This window comes from Trachypithecus francoisi, unplaced genomic scaffold, assembly GCF_009764315.1.
Source record: "Trachypithecus francoisi isolate TF-2019V2 unplaced genomic scaffold, Tfra_2.0 Lachesis_group8, whole genome shotgun sequence".
Classification (NCBI taxonomy): domain Eukaryota; kingdom Metazoa; phylum Chordata; class Mammalia; order Primates; family Cercopithecidae; genus Trachypithecus; species Trachypithecus francoisi.
This window is the reverse complement of record NW_022681473.1, coordinates 29,770,306-29,789,466: the sequence shown is the minus strand read 5'-3', so window position 1 is coordinate 29,789,466 and position 19,161 is coordinate 29,770,306. Positions and strand designations below refer to the sequence as shown.

At 38.3% G+C, this 19,161-nt stretch overlaps 1 protein-coding gene across 1 annotated transcript in view; it reads left to right on the top strand.

Annotated features, from left to right (window-relative positions):
- The window catches only part of PDHX (pyruvate dehydrogenase complex component X), a 94,203-nt gene extending 78,464 nt beyond the window's left edge, over positions 1–15,739 (top strand). Inside the window, exon 11 of the mRNA XM_033207745.1 lies at positions 14,684–15,739. Coding sequence (XP_033063636.1) covers positions 14,684–14,708 — 25 coding nt within the window. The 3' untranslated portion in view covers positions 14,709–15,739. The remainder of the gene's footprint in view (positions 1–14,683) is intronic.
- The last annotated feature ends 3,422 nt before the right edge of the window (positions 15,740–19,161 follow it).

The window sequence follows — 19,161 nt, the reverse complement described above, 5'->3', positions numbered from 1 at the left end:
TCACAAGTCTCCTTTTTAAAAACATTTATTTCTTAGAAAGTTTTGGAGTTCAGCACATTAAAAAGATTTTTATGAGTTGGGTAATAGCTCTCTTTTGATACAGTGAACACAGCCTGTCAAACTTCTCGGGAGCATCTTCTACAGGGATTGCACATGCCATAGAAACGTCTGTGGCTAAAACCACAGTAATTTGACATTTGGTTTCCTTTAGATTTTAATATTAATGTATAGTGTATTCCTTCAGCCTTCTGATTCATGAAGGGGTGGTAGCTGGTGTGAATTAATAATCAAGAATCAAACGGGAAAATAATACCTCAATGTTCTTATTTAAAGGGCATGTTATTGGGTGATGACCGAAGAGTTCTTTAGTTTTGCTCTGGGATGACAAGTTACAGAGGAGGAAAAGTAATAAATTTTTAAAAAGAAAATGTAATAAATGTCTTTGTGGTTGAAAGTACATGTTCTTTCTATGCAGTTAGCAGAGCTTGGCAGGTAGAAATACCTCCTTGGTTTTCCCCGGATTATTTTGCAAGTTTAAAGTATGTCACTTGTTCCCTCATCCTTACTATCACCAACACAATTATTTTGTACGGTATTAACACAAGGCTCACACCTTGTAAGGATGCCAGGCTGATTGGATTTCTCACTCTTCCCTGCTCCAACCCTTTCAGTGAGTCAGTCTGACCCCCACCAAATGCATTCCTTTTTTAAGGGACTGGGGGAATCTTGCTGGAGTGTTCTGTGCCTAGCTGTCAAAAACATACTGATTAAGTAAAAGCACTATTTGTCAAGACTAGCCCATAACATTATGCTTTTTTGTAAAATGTTCTGAGGCCAGTTTCCCTTTTATGGTGGGTGGGTATGTAACATTTTATGCTGGTAGCATTGACTCATTTCTTATTTGGAGGCCAGATAAGTCATCTTGTATATTTATTTTTTATGATACCGTAAATAAGACATTCAAAAGCAACTAACCTGAAGACTCCTTTTTAAAATATCCCCCAGTTGTGTTTTTTCATAAATGAAAAATTGCACTCCCTTTAATTGGGGAATGACTTTTTACCCAAGGTTTCTACCTTACGATACTCAGATAAAAGATATTTGGTGGACTTCTGCTTTTTTTAAGAGAAAAATTATTAAGGAGAACGTGTAGGGGGGAATAAGACTAACAAATGGAAAATACTCATGTTTCATGAAAACTATAGAACATACAATTTTGTGGAAGTATGTATAAAAAATATAATAGATACATGCACAGGAGCTCAAGAATAATATGGTCCGTCAGTCATCTGATTTAATGAGAGACAGAGCTGGCCATTCAAAAAGAAAAATTTAAAGTTTCACTGCGGTTTTTTTTTTTTTTTTTTCCTGCACTGAAGGACACTCCTTAGTGGTTAGTGTTGGTTATTAGCATTGGCCTAAAGACCAAACAACACCATTGAGTAACAGGATTTTTAAAGATTCCATATATTTGTCTGGTATTTGTTTTATTTCACCTTTACAAAGACGTTTTCTTTTTTGTTGTTGTTCTTGTTGTTTTGTTATACTTCAAGTTCTGGGATACACGTGCAGAACATGCAGGTTTGTTACATAGTTATACACGTGCCATGTTGGTTTGCTGCACCCATCAACCTGTCATCTACATTAGGTATTTCTCCTAATGCTCTCCCTCCCCTAGCCCCCCACCCCCAACAGACCCCAGAATGTGATGTTCCCCTCCCTGTGTCCATGTGTTGTCATTGTTCCACTCCCACTTATGAGTGAGAACATGAGGTGTTTGGTTTTCTGTTCCTGTGTTAGTTTGCTGAGAATGCTGGTTTCCAGGTTTATCCATGTTCCTGCAAAGGACATGAACTCATCATTTTTTATGACTGCAAAGTATTCCATGGTGTATATGTGACACATTTTCTTTATCCAGTCTATCATTGATGGGCATTTGGGTTGGTTCCAAGTCTACAAAGATGTTTTCAAATACAAGTATTGATGATTTTAAAATAATTGTACACAAAGCTGTGATGTTCATGTGTACTCCATTTGGTAGAAGGCAGAAATGCTCACTGATCTTTTGTTATGTACCCCCAGACATGTATGAGATCCCACCAGGAAGCAAGAGAAACTGCTTTTGTTCCCCGCTTCTCCCCCCGCTGTCCCCAAGGAGCCATCTGATGTGGACTCATTAAAAGGGAGAATATTTATTAGGCTACAGTGCCAAGGCTGCCATCTGTTAGGAGATTGCTCTCAGCTTTTCCACATGGTAGGTGTGGTCACATTAGCCTCAAGCCATTCCTACTTGAGAGGCGGCCTTCTTAGGAAGGGCTGAATTAGGCAGATTAAATTATCTGCCTTAGATCTTAGGGAATATTTCTTTTCCTTTTGATTTAATTGTACAAACGTTTCTATTCTTTGTTTTCTTCTTGACAGGAGAATGGTAAACTAAAGGGCTGATATAAGGGTGTGAACCTATGGGACAGAAGCCCAGGAGGCTGTTTAACCTGTTTCTGTTCTTGGCTTAGGCAGTGGTGTGCCGGTAAATATTTAACAACCAGCTCTTTGGAGAAGAAATACATGTGGATATATAACCAATTGTAAGTCTATTATAAATTTTACTGATTTACAAGTAGTAAAATATACAACTTAAAAGGACTATAGAACATACAATGCTCCTTATTGTATGTTATCACAGAATGCTTAACCTAATTTTATAGAACGCTTTTATTTGCAGCCAAACTGTGGTTGCAGTTGATGAATAAGTAGGTTACTGACCTGAATGTTGGTTGATATTTTCCTTTACACAAAAGAATAAGATAAAAGTTAAAACAACAATGACATAGAAGTTCACTTGTTTGTCAATGAAGAGAGTACTTTCTCTACTGAATAAGAAAATTTTCAAATACTGGAAGAATATTTTCTCAAATTCTGTGTTATTCACAGTGTACCAACTATAAACATGACATTTTAAGTTTAATCTGCATTATTTACATTTTCTCTATTATTTTCTTAAGTCTAGAGACAATCCACAATAAATCAATCCCTGATTTGTAGTATTTGTTGATTTCTGTGGTATAAATGCTCTGATTTAAAGCTTCCAATGTAATGTTACTGAGTGTAGAATTAGGAAGAGATGCATAGCTCTACATTATTTTACTATTTCCACCATTAAAGATACAATAGAGGTAAAAACCTCAAGAACATAGATAATAGTAAATGACTAGGAAGTGGTGAGCTTTGGCTATTTATTATCTTTGCTTTCGGTATAATTTATTGAATCCTAAGCTTATATAATTTAACTTTTAGTAATAACTGTTTAATAATCAGCTTGCAAAATTCTTAAAAGTTTAACAATCAGTTCTCACGAGCTGGTACAAGCCAGCTTCAGCACACCACTGGCCTTAGGCATTCCAATGGCAGTGGTGCTAGGGGTTGGGGAGACATATGCCAATATGCCATGCTTTTTAAAATATGAAACCCAGGACCCCACTCCTGGAGATAAGTCTAAGGTGAGATATCAGGGTTTGAGGTCGGAGCCCCATTAACAGCCTCGCTTTGCCAGGTCTTGTTCTCTGCTCATCTCCTTCGGAACCTCATGGGATAAAGGGTGGAATGGAGGTTTCAGGTGGGAAAGAGTTCATGTGCTCTAGATCCTGGGGCTCAGCCACTTTTTTCACTACTGCTAACTTGGGGTACTGGCCCAGCCCCCTTGACATCCTGTGGATATCTTGCTATCCTGTGGAAATGGAAATCAACCCAATTTCTCAGTTCCTAACCAGAAATTAGACCCCTAGAGACCACTGAGAAAGCAGAACTGAATGTGAAAGGCTGTGGGGTAGTTAGTTGGAACCATGAGATATTTTGCTGGGGCTGGCTGCTGACTCATGGGGGAACTTTTCTGTCTCAGTAGCCCACATGCTCAAATGTCGTTGTTTAGTAAAGCTTAAGGGCAAAGCGTGATGGCCTCTTGTGTTGGTGTAAAGCTTACTCAACAAATGAAAAAGAATGGTGACCTCCATCATTTTTTGAAATTAGTCCGTGAAAACCTCAACTTAGAACACACGAAATAAGGAATGATGTTAATTTTTAAAAGGGCTTTTGCTTTACAAAAAGATTCTGTTACTTAGAAAATACCCCTCAGGTAATTTTAAATGGTGCTTGCAAAATCCTCATTTACATACATATTTGCAGAAATACACCTATTACATTAAACCTATATTCATTGAACAGTACCCAGAGTCCATTGCATTATAACTGTAAAATAGGAAATGTGATCCTAATTGAGGGGACCTGAGGAGGTTGCATACTAGCGTAAGGGTATGTTCAGGACAGTAAACACAAGAACTTTTTTCTTCTCTTTTGCTAGGCTGAGAGTCAACTGTGGGCATCGTGACTGAGCAAGTAATTTTGAAACTATTTGGTAGTCTCTGTAACACCTCCTAGCCAATGAAGACACTAATGAAAATTGAGGCATCTTAGCTTGAGTGAAAGTGTTAAAGCTTTTCTTTCAGGTGCCTGGAAAAACCATCATAAAACACATGTGAGGGAAAAGACAGTGGGTTGTCATGGAGCAGGAAAGCCATGAAATCAGATGAAGCAAAAGTACCATGCACTCAGAAAATTATATTATTATTTATTAGTTAAATTGGCCCAGAATTCCATGTGGAAAAATTAAAAGGCTAATGTACACAGAAAAAAATAAAAATAATTGTTCAGGGATTATTAGGAATCCAGTTGTTTTCCCGAGCAGTTTCCAAATCCTGCAGATACAAACAATAATAGGAGATGATTAGGGCATTACTTGAGCTTTTTTTCTTTCTTTTCTTTTCTTTTCTTTTCTTTTCTTTTTTTCTTTCTTTCTTTCTTTCTTTCTTTCTTTCTTCTTTCTTTCTTCTTTCTTTCTTTTCTTTCTTTCTTTCTTTCTTTCTTTCTTTCTTTTTCTTTCTTTCTTTTCTTTCTTTTTTTCTTTCTTTCTTAAGACATTTCCACTTGAAAGCTTCCGTAAGCTCTGTAAATGCATGATTTCAAAGACAGAATGTCTAACTTGATTTCACAGACTCTTCTTGGCCATGGCAAACAGGTTAGAAACAGGCATGTGATTTGTTTTATTAATTTGCCGCGGCCTCATATCTGTGCTTAGACAATTTACACCTTTGTACTTTAGTGTCTCCAACTTGGAAATGTGTAATACTCTGTGCAGTAACATTTTCATGGAATACAGGGAACCAGTAAATCTTGACCTCTTGTACCATGTCCCCCACTTCTTCCCCTACTCCCTATATTTGACATGTCACATGTGGGGTCTGCTGACTTGTGTCTCTGCCTCTGCTCTTACTATTGTTCCATCTCCAACTGCCATTTACACTTCCCTGTACCATCTGGATCCCTCGTTTTATGACCCTGTGCAAAGGGATCCTGTTCAAGGAAGGCTTCCAGGACGATTAGTATCCTTTCACCTTCTGCAGACCAGAACATGGAACAAGGACAGCAATCTGAGAGAGCTTGGAGAAGGTCATGGCTGTAAGTGTCCTGGAGAGGTAGACTGGCTTCAGGAATTGGTGCTAAGCTTGAACTAGTTTTCCAGTGCTCTGTGTGCTATCACTGGGGCCAAGAAGCAATATTAGATGAAGCAGACGGGGACACAGAATCTTACTTTTAGGAAAGTAGCATGAATTTTGTCCTTTCATACATGATACAATGCTATATTACAATTCCTTGCTGTAGCTCGGAATTGGTGGCTCCTCTACTTTAAGATAAAGCTCAAATTTCTTAGCCCAAGGGACAAAACCCTTCATGATCTAGCCATGACTCTTTAACTATGTTCTTTGCTGTATCCACATCAACCCATCCATTGTTTGGACTCCCCCAACATGACTGCCACTTGTCTTTTAAGGTTCAGGTCAAGCATAACCTCTTTGTGGCTCTTGGATGGGTTTTGTTTGTTTGTTTGTTTGTTTGTTTGTGAGTGACAGAGTCTCCCTCTGTCGCCTAGACTGGAGTGCAGTGGAATGATCTTGGCTCACTGCAACCTCCGCCTCCCGGGGGGTTCAAGCGATTCTCCTGCCTCAGCCTCCTGAGTAGCTGGTACTACAGGCATACGCCACCACAGTCGGCTAATTTTCTGGTATTTTTAGTAGAGATGGGATTTCAACATGTTAGCCAGGCTGGTCTTGAACTCCTGACCTCAGGCAATCCGCTCACCTTAGCCTCCCAAAGTGCTGGGATTACAGGCATGAGCCACCATGCCCAGACTTGGATGAGTTTTTCAGGATTCTTCCAGGTTGGGTCAAGCAATCCTCTGCATACCTGTAAATGCCTTGCTCACCTTTCCTTGGAGTACTTCCTGCATTGCTTAATCATGACCTTAATGATCACATTCACCATACTGTGAGCTTCCTGAGAACAGATCATGTTTCTTCTCAGTATCTCCAGCACTCAGTACAGTGCCCAGCACATGGTAATTCCTGAACTAGTGTTTGAATGGTATCGGTGGCATTTTTTTGGAAATTAAAGTTAATGAGTAAGAAGGACAGGGTAAGAGATTGTCTTGGAGCTCCACTCCTAAAAGAAATCAGAATGTTAACACTGTTCAGCAACCCATGGAAGAGAAGAGAGAAAGGGCAATAACATCTGCCCCCTGCCTCGGATTGCTGAATGCTGGCAATCTGACCACTTGTAACTCGGGTATTCCTAGGAATATAAAGCACTGGGAAAAAGAAAATTAAAGAGCAAATGGACACCCAGGAAGAGCTTGAACAAAAAATTATCATTAAACAAACACTAAGGGAGAGTTGTCTTCAGTAAGAAATAATGCTCTAAGAATGTGTTAGGGTTCAGAACAAATAAATCTAGATGAAGAAGAGATTGTATTAAAAGTAACCTGTTCTGTGAAGCTGAAAAGTTAGGAAGGATGATTCATAGCCCTCTTGGGTTACAAAGTACAGTAGATAAATCAATGGCATAGCAGCAAAGAATCTATAGCTTATTATGTGCTTTTGGCTCAAGGGAAAGAAAGGTATTTCATTCAGTACTGTAGCATGTATGCCACAAAGCTGTTTGGTTGATAGAATCAAAGAAAGTATCAACATATAGAATTCCTTCCAAGTTGCAATGGTACATATCAGTGACCACTAGCAATCTGGAGCTGTGTCCACCAGCACTGTTACGTTGGTTTCCCCCCAAAGGTGGTGGTAACTTGTGGATATGCTGGTTTGCATAAGGACAGCTGCAACCAGAGTTATATGATATTGTTCCCAGCTCAGCCCCACCCTGTGCCAAGAGGATTAGTGATGGAAAAAACCCAAAGGGTAAAGAACTAACTGACACTTGGTGATGTTTCTATGAAACTATGGTAAATAAGCATTGAAAAGAGGCACCATTCGGGACCCTGGGCCCTAGAGCAATGAGCTCAGAATCTAGATAGTATTACAAGTTCTCATCACTACCTCTCTGTAGTAGACTGGCAAGCAACTTTTCTGGTTTTCTTGTTTGGTTTCAGAAAAAAAATAAGAATGTTGTCCTTTCTTCTGCAAATATCTCACTCAGCTAGGGTCAGACTCAGTGAAAGGCACTTGCTTCTGCAGAGGCTCATGCTGGAGATCAGAGAAGGGCAGTCAAGACTTCCAAGTGGCTGTGTTTTGAAGACCTTTGAAGTCGGTTTATTTCTCCAAACTAGTCAAGAGTCACTCTCTGGGGTTGGGCATGGTGGCTCACACTTGTAATCCCAGTACTTTGGGAGCCAAGGTGGGAGTTCGAGACCAGTCTGGGCAACATAGCGAGACTCTGTCTCTACCAAAAATAAATAAATAAATAATAAATAAGTAAGTCACTCTGCCTGACCTCTTGTATTCCCTCCTCAAGTATCATTTGACGTACTTCCCACCCCAAACTGCCTCAATACACTGACAGGTCAGTAGGTGGCCAAGAGATCCCAAACTGATGGTTTTATCTTGGAGTGGCTCTGGGCTTTACTGTCAGAATCCTCCTAATTTACACCATTGCCATAAAAGTACTTGTGTTTTTCTATGGTAATGTTGTGCACTAAATAATGCCAAGAGGATCCAACAGGTAATAGTGAGGACACTCTCTGGCTCCAGTCCTGGTTTTCTGTAAATACCATTGATTGGCAGATTAACTGTGATTCTCACACTCCCTCTGTAACCTTCTAAGCATGCAAATGTCAAGGAAGCTTAGTCCTCAGATCTGCCCATTATCCTGCATATGGTGGTTAAAAATACAAACCCCATCCTTAAAACTACCGGATAATGGGTCAAGTTACTCAACTTCTCTCTATTCTTTTCTCATCTAAAATATAGGGGTAATAATTATAACACCTACCTCATATGGTTATTGAAGGATTAAATGAGTTAATACACATCAAGTGCTTAAGTGTTAGGTACTATTATTTTTTAAGCCCCTTTGGCATGCACAAATTCTCAGATTGTCAACGTTGCAGTTGCAATGCGTTGAACATATACCTGAAAGAGACATGACTGATTGGCTAACCAGCTTCTCATTTCTAAAGAGGAGAAAACTAAAGTCCAGAGAAACGACAGGTCTTTTCCCAAAGTTAAATGGCTACTAGTGATAGTGTGTGAGCTAGCATGTGGGCTCCCTGCCATCTGAGGCAACTCTGCAGTATTCCATGGTTATTGGGCAATGAGAAGATCAGATTTCCATAAATAACCATTTCTTAGATTAAATAATCTTACTCAGGCTTTTGGGATGGACATATAGTGGAGGACTTTATAGCTTAAGAATATACTGCCAATTCTGAGTGTGTGAATTCAGAAAGAAATACAAGGATTTCAGAAGGCAAAATGATAAGTGGCCAATAGCCAGAGCTCCCACCCTTTGAGGGCCATGGACTTTTGCTTTGGCAGTAGCAGATGGTTGAATAGTGACCAAGTGATGCTGCCTAAGAAGAGCAGGTAGTGGGTTCGCCAGCTGGAGCTGAAAAAATTAAAAGACTAGTGGTTCGGGTGGAAACAGTGGCTCACACCTATAGTCCCAGCAGTTTTCCGAGGCTGAAGCAGGTGGATTGCTTGAGCCCAGGAGTTCAAGATCAGCTTGGGCAACATGGCAAAACCCTGTCTCTACAAAAAAAAAAATTATAATAAGATACAAAAAATTAGCCGGGCATGGTGGTGAATGCCTGTAGTCCCCACTACTCGGGAGGCTGAGACGAGAGAGTTGTTTGAATCTGAGAGATCAAAGCTTCAGTGAGGCTAAATGGCACCACTGCATTCCATCCTGGGTGACAGAGCGAGAACTTGTCTCAAAAAATAAAATAAAATAAAATAAAAATTAAGAAAAAAAATTTAGAATTAAAAAGCACCCTTTAGAATAAGCCAGCCTATAGGCCCACGTTTTCAGTGGAGCCAGGGTCATGCTATCAACCTTGCTGGTTAGGTAGTCTCCTAGAGCCTGGGACATAGAGGCACCCTTTCTTCCTACAGATATAATAAGCTGCAGAGCACATTATTCCTTTATTTTTGTTGCGTCGAGATAGTCTTTTCATTCGCCTGAAGGTTGACCATACCTCTTACTGTTTATCTGTGAGTTCTCAGGCAGTTCTCTGGCAGTTCTCAGGAACTGGCAGATTTTGTCAGTTAATATTGTTTAGACCTCACCACGCCCTAGCAGGTTGAGAAGTAAGTGGTGTTTTCTTCTAGGATTAGACCTGCTGACATTTTAGCCTAGGGCTGCTGGGAAGAGGTACCCAGGAGTTCTCTCCCTTTGAGGTCAGGACCACTTCCAGTTGACCTGTCTCCCCCTTTCCTTCAAACTAGGATGTTGGCAACAGAAGATGAGGCCTGATATGAAAATGAACAGCCTGTGAAAGCGTAACAGGATGTGAGTAAATTAAAGAATTGGGTTTTTTCCCTTTGGTTTTTTAGGTAGAGGGGAGCCCACCTACAATAAAAAGTTAAATAAAAAGTACCCACATGAATGAAGGCAGGGGCAAGTCCAAAGCCAAGATACCATTTCACTCTAAGTAAATCCACTGAGGGAATCCCCTCCCTTAAAAAGAAAAAAGAAAAAAAAAATGAAAGAAAACTGGTTGGGCACGGTGGCTCATGCCTGTAATCCCAGCACTTTGGGAGGCCAAGGCAGGCATATCACTTGAGGTCAGGGTTCGAGACCAGTCTGGCCAACATGGTGAAACCCTGTGTCTACTAAAAATACAAAAAATTAGCTGAGCGTGGTGGCGCATGCCTGTAATCCCAGCCAGGCTGAGGCAGGAGAATCGCTTGAACCTGGAAGGTGGAGGTTGCTGTGAGCTGAGATCATGCCACCATACCCCAGTCTGGGTGGCAGAGTGAGACTCTGTCTCAAAAAAATAAAAATTAAAAATTAAAAGTTTTTAAAAAAAGAAAACAATTTATTAGAAACTATGACCTTCATCGTCTTTTCTATGCCTATTCTCCACTGACTTCTGAGGGGGCTCTTAGAGTTTCACCCAGGAGAATATGTCCTTGGGTTACATGGTTGCAGAAACAAATGACTTGGTATTGATAGTCTTTATAGAAAGAGAAATCAAAGTGCTGCAGTTAACACTGGCCAGGGCACTTGAATGCAAAGCAAAAGTGACAAAAGGGACTGAGGTTGCAGTACAGGAAGTACACTACTATGTCAGTAATTAAAGGTGGTGGCCTTGATTTCTCAGAGGGAGAGGAATCAGCTTTGAAGATACTTGTCACAGACACTAGAAAATCCAACCATCTAGGGCATTGTATCTGCTGACTCTGTGCTGAGAGATAGACCTGGAACCCCAATTCCAGGTCCCTGTGTGTTGAAAAAAGTCAACCAACATTCTGACCCTGCCCTGATTACTTTGAATTTGGTGGCTTGGAAAACCCCATTGATTTCACTGTCTGATTTCTGAAGTCAGTTGAAAGAGAAACTTAACAGCAAGAACCTAAAAGAAAATATAAAGTTAGCACCTTCTAAGAATAACTTCTTGGTCTCAAATTGGTGTCTATACCTAGTCAGCGCCATTAATAGTCATCCCCATGGATGGGGGAAGGTAGGTAGCATTGTCGGCATGGGGCTTTATAACTTTTACTCTTTAAATTTTGCCTGCTTGCCAGAGATGTTGCTTCATTTATTGCTGTTGCTTTCAAACAGAGTTGCCTTTTATTTTCCTCTTGCCATGGAAACTGAAATAAATAAAGAGAAGCATGGTTTTTGAATGTTCTCCAGCTTTAGATGCATTATAGTTTTCAAGATCAGTCAATAAGCATTTTTCTGCCCAATTACCTGTGAGAAGATGTATCTATTGGGAATAAAAAAAAAAGATAAATATAAAAATATATATAAATATAAAAAAAATTTAAAAAAAGAGATAAATATAAAATGAAAAAAAGAGATAAGGTGGAGAAGGGAATGTTTGCTAATTAACTACCTGTGAGAAGACGTATCTATTGGGAATAAAGAATGGGGGTAGAGGAGAGTATTGGAAACGCTGGCAATAAGGCTGGGCTTCATGTCAATGTAGCCTTAGGCCAGTTTCAAATGTTTGGTGGCATTTTGTTCACGAAAGGATGAAGTGTGTGCATCATATTTGTTTTTTTGTGTGTTTTTACAAAGTTGAGTTAAATCCAGTGCTTTTGTTATTGGCTATTCTTCATGTAGCTTTCTTTAGGGTGGTTGTTTACAAAGACTTCAGGATGGTTTCACAGAGACTCATTCCAGTGGAATCCAGTTAGATGGTCCTAATGCTTTCGTTCCAGCTATGGACATATGTTTTGATTCACAGTATGCTTGGATGGACCGCGTGGATGCTTCATTCCTGTGAAAGACATAATTCATAACAGAAAACTTGTAACAGCAGCATCTTGCCTGCAAAATTATTTAAGAAAAAAAAAAAAGACTTTCTGATTAATACCAAAGTCTTTAACTGTCCTTTAGATAGGTAGTGTTTCAAGTAATAAACCCATTGTGATTCTCAACATTGGGTCCATAGTAGTCTTACCTGGGTAGAACATTAACTCCTCCTATTTGCCCCCATTACTCCCAGAGATTCCGGTATTTAGTGAGGCTTTGGTGGTGGTGTGTGTGTATGTATGTATGGGTATATGTTATGTATACACATGCACATATGAGGCTTGGGTGTATGTAACTATGTATGTATACACACACACATATTTTTAAACATAAATTTTTATAATATTCATTTTAAACCAAAGTATACAGATATATAATCTTAAGCACCACAGGTAAGTTTGAAGCTCGCTGTTGGAAACCATGGAATCAAACACAATTTTTTAAAAGCACTTTGTTTTCATGACAAATAATAAACTTAAGGATAAGAAGAGAAGGAGATGCTCACAGATACAAAGATGTTAAAAAAAAATGCCCGTGTTCATGAAGGGGCTTGTTGTAACCAATTGCTCTCTTATTTCACGGGCTCTTTTGATTTTACATAAAGTTCAGTGCTATAAAACTCTGTAAAATCTCACTATGTTTTTAAAGTCAGAGGCAGGGAAAAAGTCGCCTCCAGGTGTTTAGAAAAATAAAACAGACTGCCATTTCACTGAGCTAAGTTTGAAGCCCCGCAGATGAAAGTGACTTGTATTCATGAGTCCACAAATAAGGAGCTGTTAATGATCAGGATACTGGTTGAGTGGATCCTGGTAAATACAGCTTCAGTTGGAGATGGGCTCAAGCAGTTCAGCATATACAGCAGACACACAAGCTGATGATAACCACTTACTATGTGCTAGGTACTGTTCTGATGCTTTGCTTACATCACCTCCTGACATTTCGACAGCAAGGTAGGTATTATTATCCCTGCTTTATCAATGAGAATTTCAGTCACAGACCCTTGACCACATTTGCTCAGCTAGTAGGCAGGGATTGGAACTCAAATCCATGTGACTTCAAATCCATGCAGCAACCACTACACCAGTCACATGCTCTGCCCTGTGGATTGAGCCATATTGAAACAATAAAGACCATCGAGCTGATGGGTTTCTAACCACTTCAGAGAAATATGTAAAAGACTTACATGCAAAAATATGTTCAGAAGACAAGCTACAGCAAAAGGCCAAGTACCCTTGTAAATGTGGCAGTGATGACTAAAGAGTTTTACTAAAAATATATTAAGCATGTATGGTAGAGTGAACTGCTCATAAATCTAGGTGGTTCATTTACTTCTCTTTTTCTGTATGTTTGAGATATTTCATTGCTGATTATTTTTGGGCAACAGGACATGGAAAAAAATTGATAAGCTCTTCTGCATTATGAGTTATTCAGGTAGTTTTGCATAAACCGGAGGGCAGATAATTGCTGATATGACCTCAACAAAGAGATAAGGTGGAGAAAGGAATGTTTGCTAATTAACTACAAAGGAAAGAGAAAGGTGAGAAGTAATTAAGTTACCTGGTTCTCTGTGTTCTGCCCTTACTTGCTCCTCTAAAACATTCTCCCCAGCATGTCTCTTCCAGCTTAACAACTGGAAGCAATTAGTCAACAACAATACACTCTAGTGGAAAAGAGATCCTGTTAGTTTTCTAGACGATGCCTGTTATGGATATATTGTTTTCAAAATTATATTAGTGCTCATGAGCTGTAATCATTGCACTTTACACTCAAAATTATGAGACCATTTGTCCCCAGTGGTAGCTCAGTTTTTGGAGTGAACCTCAAAAGCAATCCTTGGCTAACGGAAGATTCTTCCTGATTCTAGCAGTGTTTGTTCAAAATGGGGCATATCTGGCCAGGTATAGTGGCTTATGCCTATAATCTCAGCACCTGGGGAGGCTGAAGCAGGCAGATCACCTGAGGTTAGGAGTTCAAGACCAGCCTGGTCAACATGGTGAAACCCCGTCTCTAGTAAAAATACAAAAAAATTAGCCAGGCGTGGTGCACTTGTAATCACAGCTGCTTGGGAGGCTGAGGCATGAGAACTGCTTGACCCCAGAAGGTGGAGGTTGCAGTGGACCGAGATTGCACCACTGCACTACAGCCTGGGCGACAGAGCGAGACTCCATCTCAAAACAAACAACAAAAAAACCCCAAAAACCAAAAAACAAACAAACAAACAAAAAGATGACAACAAAGTAGGGCATATCTTATTATCTTATTTACACTCACTTCCAGAGTTCACCGTAACACAGAAGGTTGTCCTTTGATTTTGACTTTTGATTCATGGAAATGTATGCATGAAATTTAATTTCCTAATCTTATGTTTCAGAACAGCTGACTCATCTCAGGCAATGTTTGCTGTGTGCGCATTATATTAGGAAGCAGTGGTTGTTTGTCTCATCATGTATTGGACTGTGAGGCATTAATGTATATGTCTTGTTCGTGGGAGCCGTTGATTTTACGAAAGCTACTTATGTAAATAAGCAGTAACAGAAGGCGCTCAGCCAAGCTTTAATATTAGAGACATCTCAGCTCTCCTCTGCTAAGTCAAAAAATCTACTTTGAGACTTTAATCTCCAGTAAAAGTGACAATGGAAAGAGCAATTTAAGAAACACTCCTTGCACATGTTCACAATGTTAATTTTTAAGACATCAAAGCCATATATACAATATAATTCTACTTTTGTTTTTTTAAAGTGCATAAATGGAATTAATTAAATAAGACGGCAAGAATATACAAACCAGAATGCTCACAGTTGTTAACTTTCTCTTGATGTATTTCAGATGATCTTAATTTAATTTTTTTACCTTTCTGTGTTTTCAGACTTATTTGTATTAAGCCTATATAGCTTGTTTAACAGGAGAAAAATATAATAAATGTTTAAAGGACATGAAAAAAGAAAAAGAAATGAGTATACTCCTTCATGCTACAAACAGACCATTTCTAGTACTGGAAATGTCTCCAGCTTTATTCCTCATTTTGCAAATGTAAACCACAGTACTGCCTATGATCATAGCCACTGAAGTGGTCAGGAAGAATCTTGTCAGTTCTCCAGCTTTTGCAGTGGAGTAAGTTGGATAGATTTCCTCCTCAAAGGACGTTTGGATGAGTGGGAGCTTCATTAGGGAAGAAGAGAAGCCTATAGGCAAGTCTAGAAAACCTATGTCCCATCACCATACTGTAAGACACATGAGGTCCAGACGAAGTGTGATACAGCCCGGTGTCTTGCACACAACAGATGCTCAGTAGTGTGTAATAAGAGCCATGACCCAGCTCTTTCAGGACACGGTCGAGCAGACATTTATGGGATTGTCGAAAGTCATTCAAAGAAGAGAGATGTCAGTAGTCACCTGGTTCAGCAGGCTCACTGGCTCCCCATCAGAATTTCCTGGGGAATCTTTTAAAATGCACATTTCTGGGTCCCACTTTCAGAATGCTGGGTTCAGGGTTCAAAGCTCTGCAAGTGATTCACATAGACTGGTTTGTTGGTGATCTACTTTGGGAAAACTCCTTTTACAAATGAACTGAATCAATTGAATAGTTTCTTTTTCCTTTTTACATTATGCTGGGTATGCTAAGTGCGTGTTCGGCCTTTTCAAGTGTCTCTTTTCAGAAATGCCATGTTTATTCCATTGCCTTTGCTCAAAACTCTGCTGGGACTCCCCTACTTTTCTTAACAGTGTTCAGAAATAGAATTCTTTTAACTGTCTTCAAAAATAGGGTGACAACACACTTTTGAGAGGAGAAAGAATGCTCAAATAATTTGTTATATATTTTTGAAATATTTGTCAAGTGAGAAAGGTTTTGTTTTATTGGTGGAATGACAGGAACTATGGTATTAAAATATTTTCAACAATAATTTCTAATAAACCAAATTATATATCCTTGTATATATTTGTATATATCCAAATGTACAATTTTACATTTGATGTAAAAAAATTTAAACATCTATATATTGGCTCTGTGACCAATAAAAATAATATAACCAGAAATTATTCTTGTTTTGTAATCACTTTCTTAGTTATTTTTTTCTTTGAAAATATTTTACTACTTCTAAAATGTGTTATGTGTAATTGTGATACACATAAGTATCACACAAAACAAGTAACAAAACAAACCTACAGAAATGTTATTTTTAGTGTCCGAATTTTATACAATACAAAAAGTAGTAGTACTTTATTAACATGATATCTTGACTGATGATAAAATTTTTCTCACTTGCATTTCTGCTAATTCATTTATTAGGTCATACCTTTAGCAACTTTTTTATGCTTTAATGTTTTTTAGTAGATTTTTAAAAGAGCAGTTTTAGGTTCACAAAAAAATTGAGTGGAAGGTACAGAGATTTCCCATATCCCCTCTGCTCCTACACATGGCATTGTCTCTGCCATTAGCACCATCCCGCACTAGAATGGTGGATTTGTTGCAACTGATCAAAATAGTTTATATATCATTATCCCAAAGTCCATAGTTTGCATTAGGATTCACCCTTGGTGTTATACATTCTATGGATTTGGACAAATGTATAATAACATGTATACACTATGACATGTATCTACTCATACAGAGTAGTTTCACTGTCCTAAAAATCGTTTTCTCTTCACCTATTCATCCTGAGCCATTTTTAACTCTAGCAGTGTGTCACTAATATTTTTCTGAAGGTTCTGTTTTTTAGTATGTTTTAATGTTTTGTGGTTTTTTAAAAATAAAGTTACTGAGATCTTCAAAGTTATAATCTATAACTAATAAATTTAAAATTATTGATATATCAATTGACTCTTCTTTGTAGCAAAAAGCATGTTTTTCAGTTGAGAAAATATCCAGTTTTACAGATGCTGAGGTAACTGGTAAGATCAGGGCAATTTATGCTGGATGGAGAATATTCTCAATTCTGTATTTAGTATTGATAAAACTAAATATTTCACAGATACTGTTCCACTTAGAGTAACTTTTTTGACAATTTAAAAAATGTTTTTGGGTACATAGTAGGTATATATATTTACGGGGTACATGAGATATTTTGATACAGGCATGCAATGTGAAATAAACACATCATGGAGAATGATCCCCTCAATCCATCCCCTCAATCCAATTCAATTTTATAGACAATCCAGTTACACTCTTTATTTTAAAATGTACAATTAAGTTATTATTGACTAGAGTCATTCTACTGTGCTATCAAACAGTAGGTCTTATTCATTCTTTCTATTTTTTTGTATACCTTATCCTCACCTCCCCCACAAATATTTTTAAAAACAAAATTTAGCAAAAAGGTGGTCTCTGTTTTAAATGCTTTATCAAATTTAGATGCTGAAAAACGGTAGGTTTTCTGAATTTTGCTTTATTCCAGCACAGAGTACTGATTTATCTAATTAATTAACAATAGAAGCTCATCAAAATATTCTTTCTAGATGTCAGGATACTTGAAGCTCAGTGACTAATTTTCCAAATGAAATCTCATATACTGTTTGATCATTATTTTATGTGTTTAGAAACACTTTGATTTAATATGAGTACATTTATTTATTTATTTATTTTTTGAAACAGAGTCTGGCTCTGTCACCCATACTGCAGTGCAGTGGCATGATCCAGGCTCACTGCAACCTCCACCTCCCGGGTTCAAGCGATTCTCCTGCCTCAGCCTCCCAAGTAGCTGGGAGTACAGGCACCTGCCACCATGCCCGGCTAATTTTTGTATTTTTAGTAGAGACGAGGTTTCACCATGTTGACCAGGCTGGTCTCAAACTCTCAGCCTCAGATGATCCGTCTGCCTCAGCCTCCCAAATAAGAATACATTTCAGTGTCTTCTTGTTTACTAGCTTTGTTTCTATTAATGGCAGTTCTCCAAAATCTTCAAGAGCTACACTTTGGCTACTTTCCATTTATTGTATAGTTTAATTAAAAGTTTCCAACTGATTTTAAATTAAATTGAATTTAGAGCTCTCATTTAAAAATAAGTAAATAAATAAAAGTTCAGTACATTATAAGACACTTACGTTGATTTCCAAAACAATAATTCAAAAGTTTAAAAATTTCTAACATCTGATTGATTATGGGCAGTGAAGAGATAAATCTCATACCATGGTATGCCAAGATTTTTTTCTAATTCAACATTAACCTTGTGGAAAAAAGTTGATAGTTTAGTTGCTGTGTGTGTATAAATTTCGACAAATACAGCTTCTGTTTTTATTAGCAGAATGTTGTAGCTTGTTTGTACAAAATGATGGCTTACATCTTTTTTTAACCAACCATAAGGACAATTTTGTAGTGTGATGAACCTATTGCTTTCGTTGAATGGGAGCAAGCGATGGGAAATGTCTACCATTTGACTTTAAAAGTCTGTAAGCAACAGTTACCCATGGTGTGTGAGTTTGGGGTAGCTTCCAATTCATCATTGCCCTAACACATGTCAGTTACCACATAGAAAGTCAAATACAATGTCAAATCCAAAGCCTCAGAGAAAAAAAAAAGAATCCAACTCCCAAGAAAACAGTGATAACTTAGTGTGAAACTAAAGTATATCAACATTAAATTAGTACTGCTGAAACAGTATATTGAGGATTTACAGTAACATCTGGAAATTCCTTCTAATGTACATATGAATAGAATCATGGAGCTTTTTATATTGCCTCTCCTGTGGTCTTATAGATTTAATAAACCAAATAAAACTGAACCTCCACTCCACATTTCATTCTTTATCTCTAGATAAGATAAAATATATTCTTATTTGTAAGGTAGGGTTTTAAGCGTTCATTGTTTTTTAAGCCACAGTTAAAGAAATTATGTCTTTAACTAATTTGGGGTGTTGTCTCTTCATTCTGTACACGGAACTCCAACAGATTTAATATCGGCATTTAGCATCTGGTCAAACCCTTTATACGTTCTTCAATCAAACTTAGGATTCTCAACATTTTCTGTATTAATAAAATAAGGTATGGAATGAAATTTGATGAAGACCTGCTTTTTCCTGGCCACACTGGACTTCTAGAAGACATTTGGATTAAGTTTAGAGGATGGGCAAGTATTGAAGTTTCTTGGTCTGAGTCTCTGTTTAACAGTTAGAGAAGCAGAAGGAGCAGGAGATCATGCAGACGGCTGACCTCCAGCTGTGCTGCCTGCCTTGGTAGTGGTGTGAGCTGGATTTGGGGTTGCAATGCTGTTCTGGGAGGGAGGAGTTCCTTGAAAGAGTTAACAACAGTTATTTGATTTGAACAAAACTGTGTGGTTAGTGGTAGTGCCAGAAGCAGCAGGCCCCTGTGCGAGCCTGGCCGTCATCATTCTGCCATGTGAGCATTAAACCT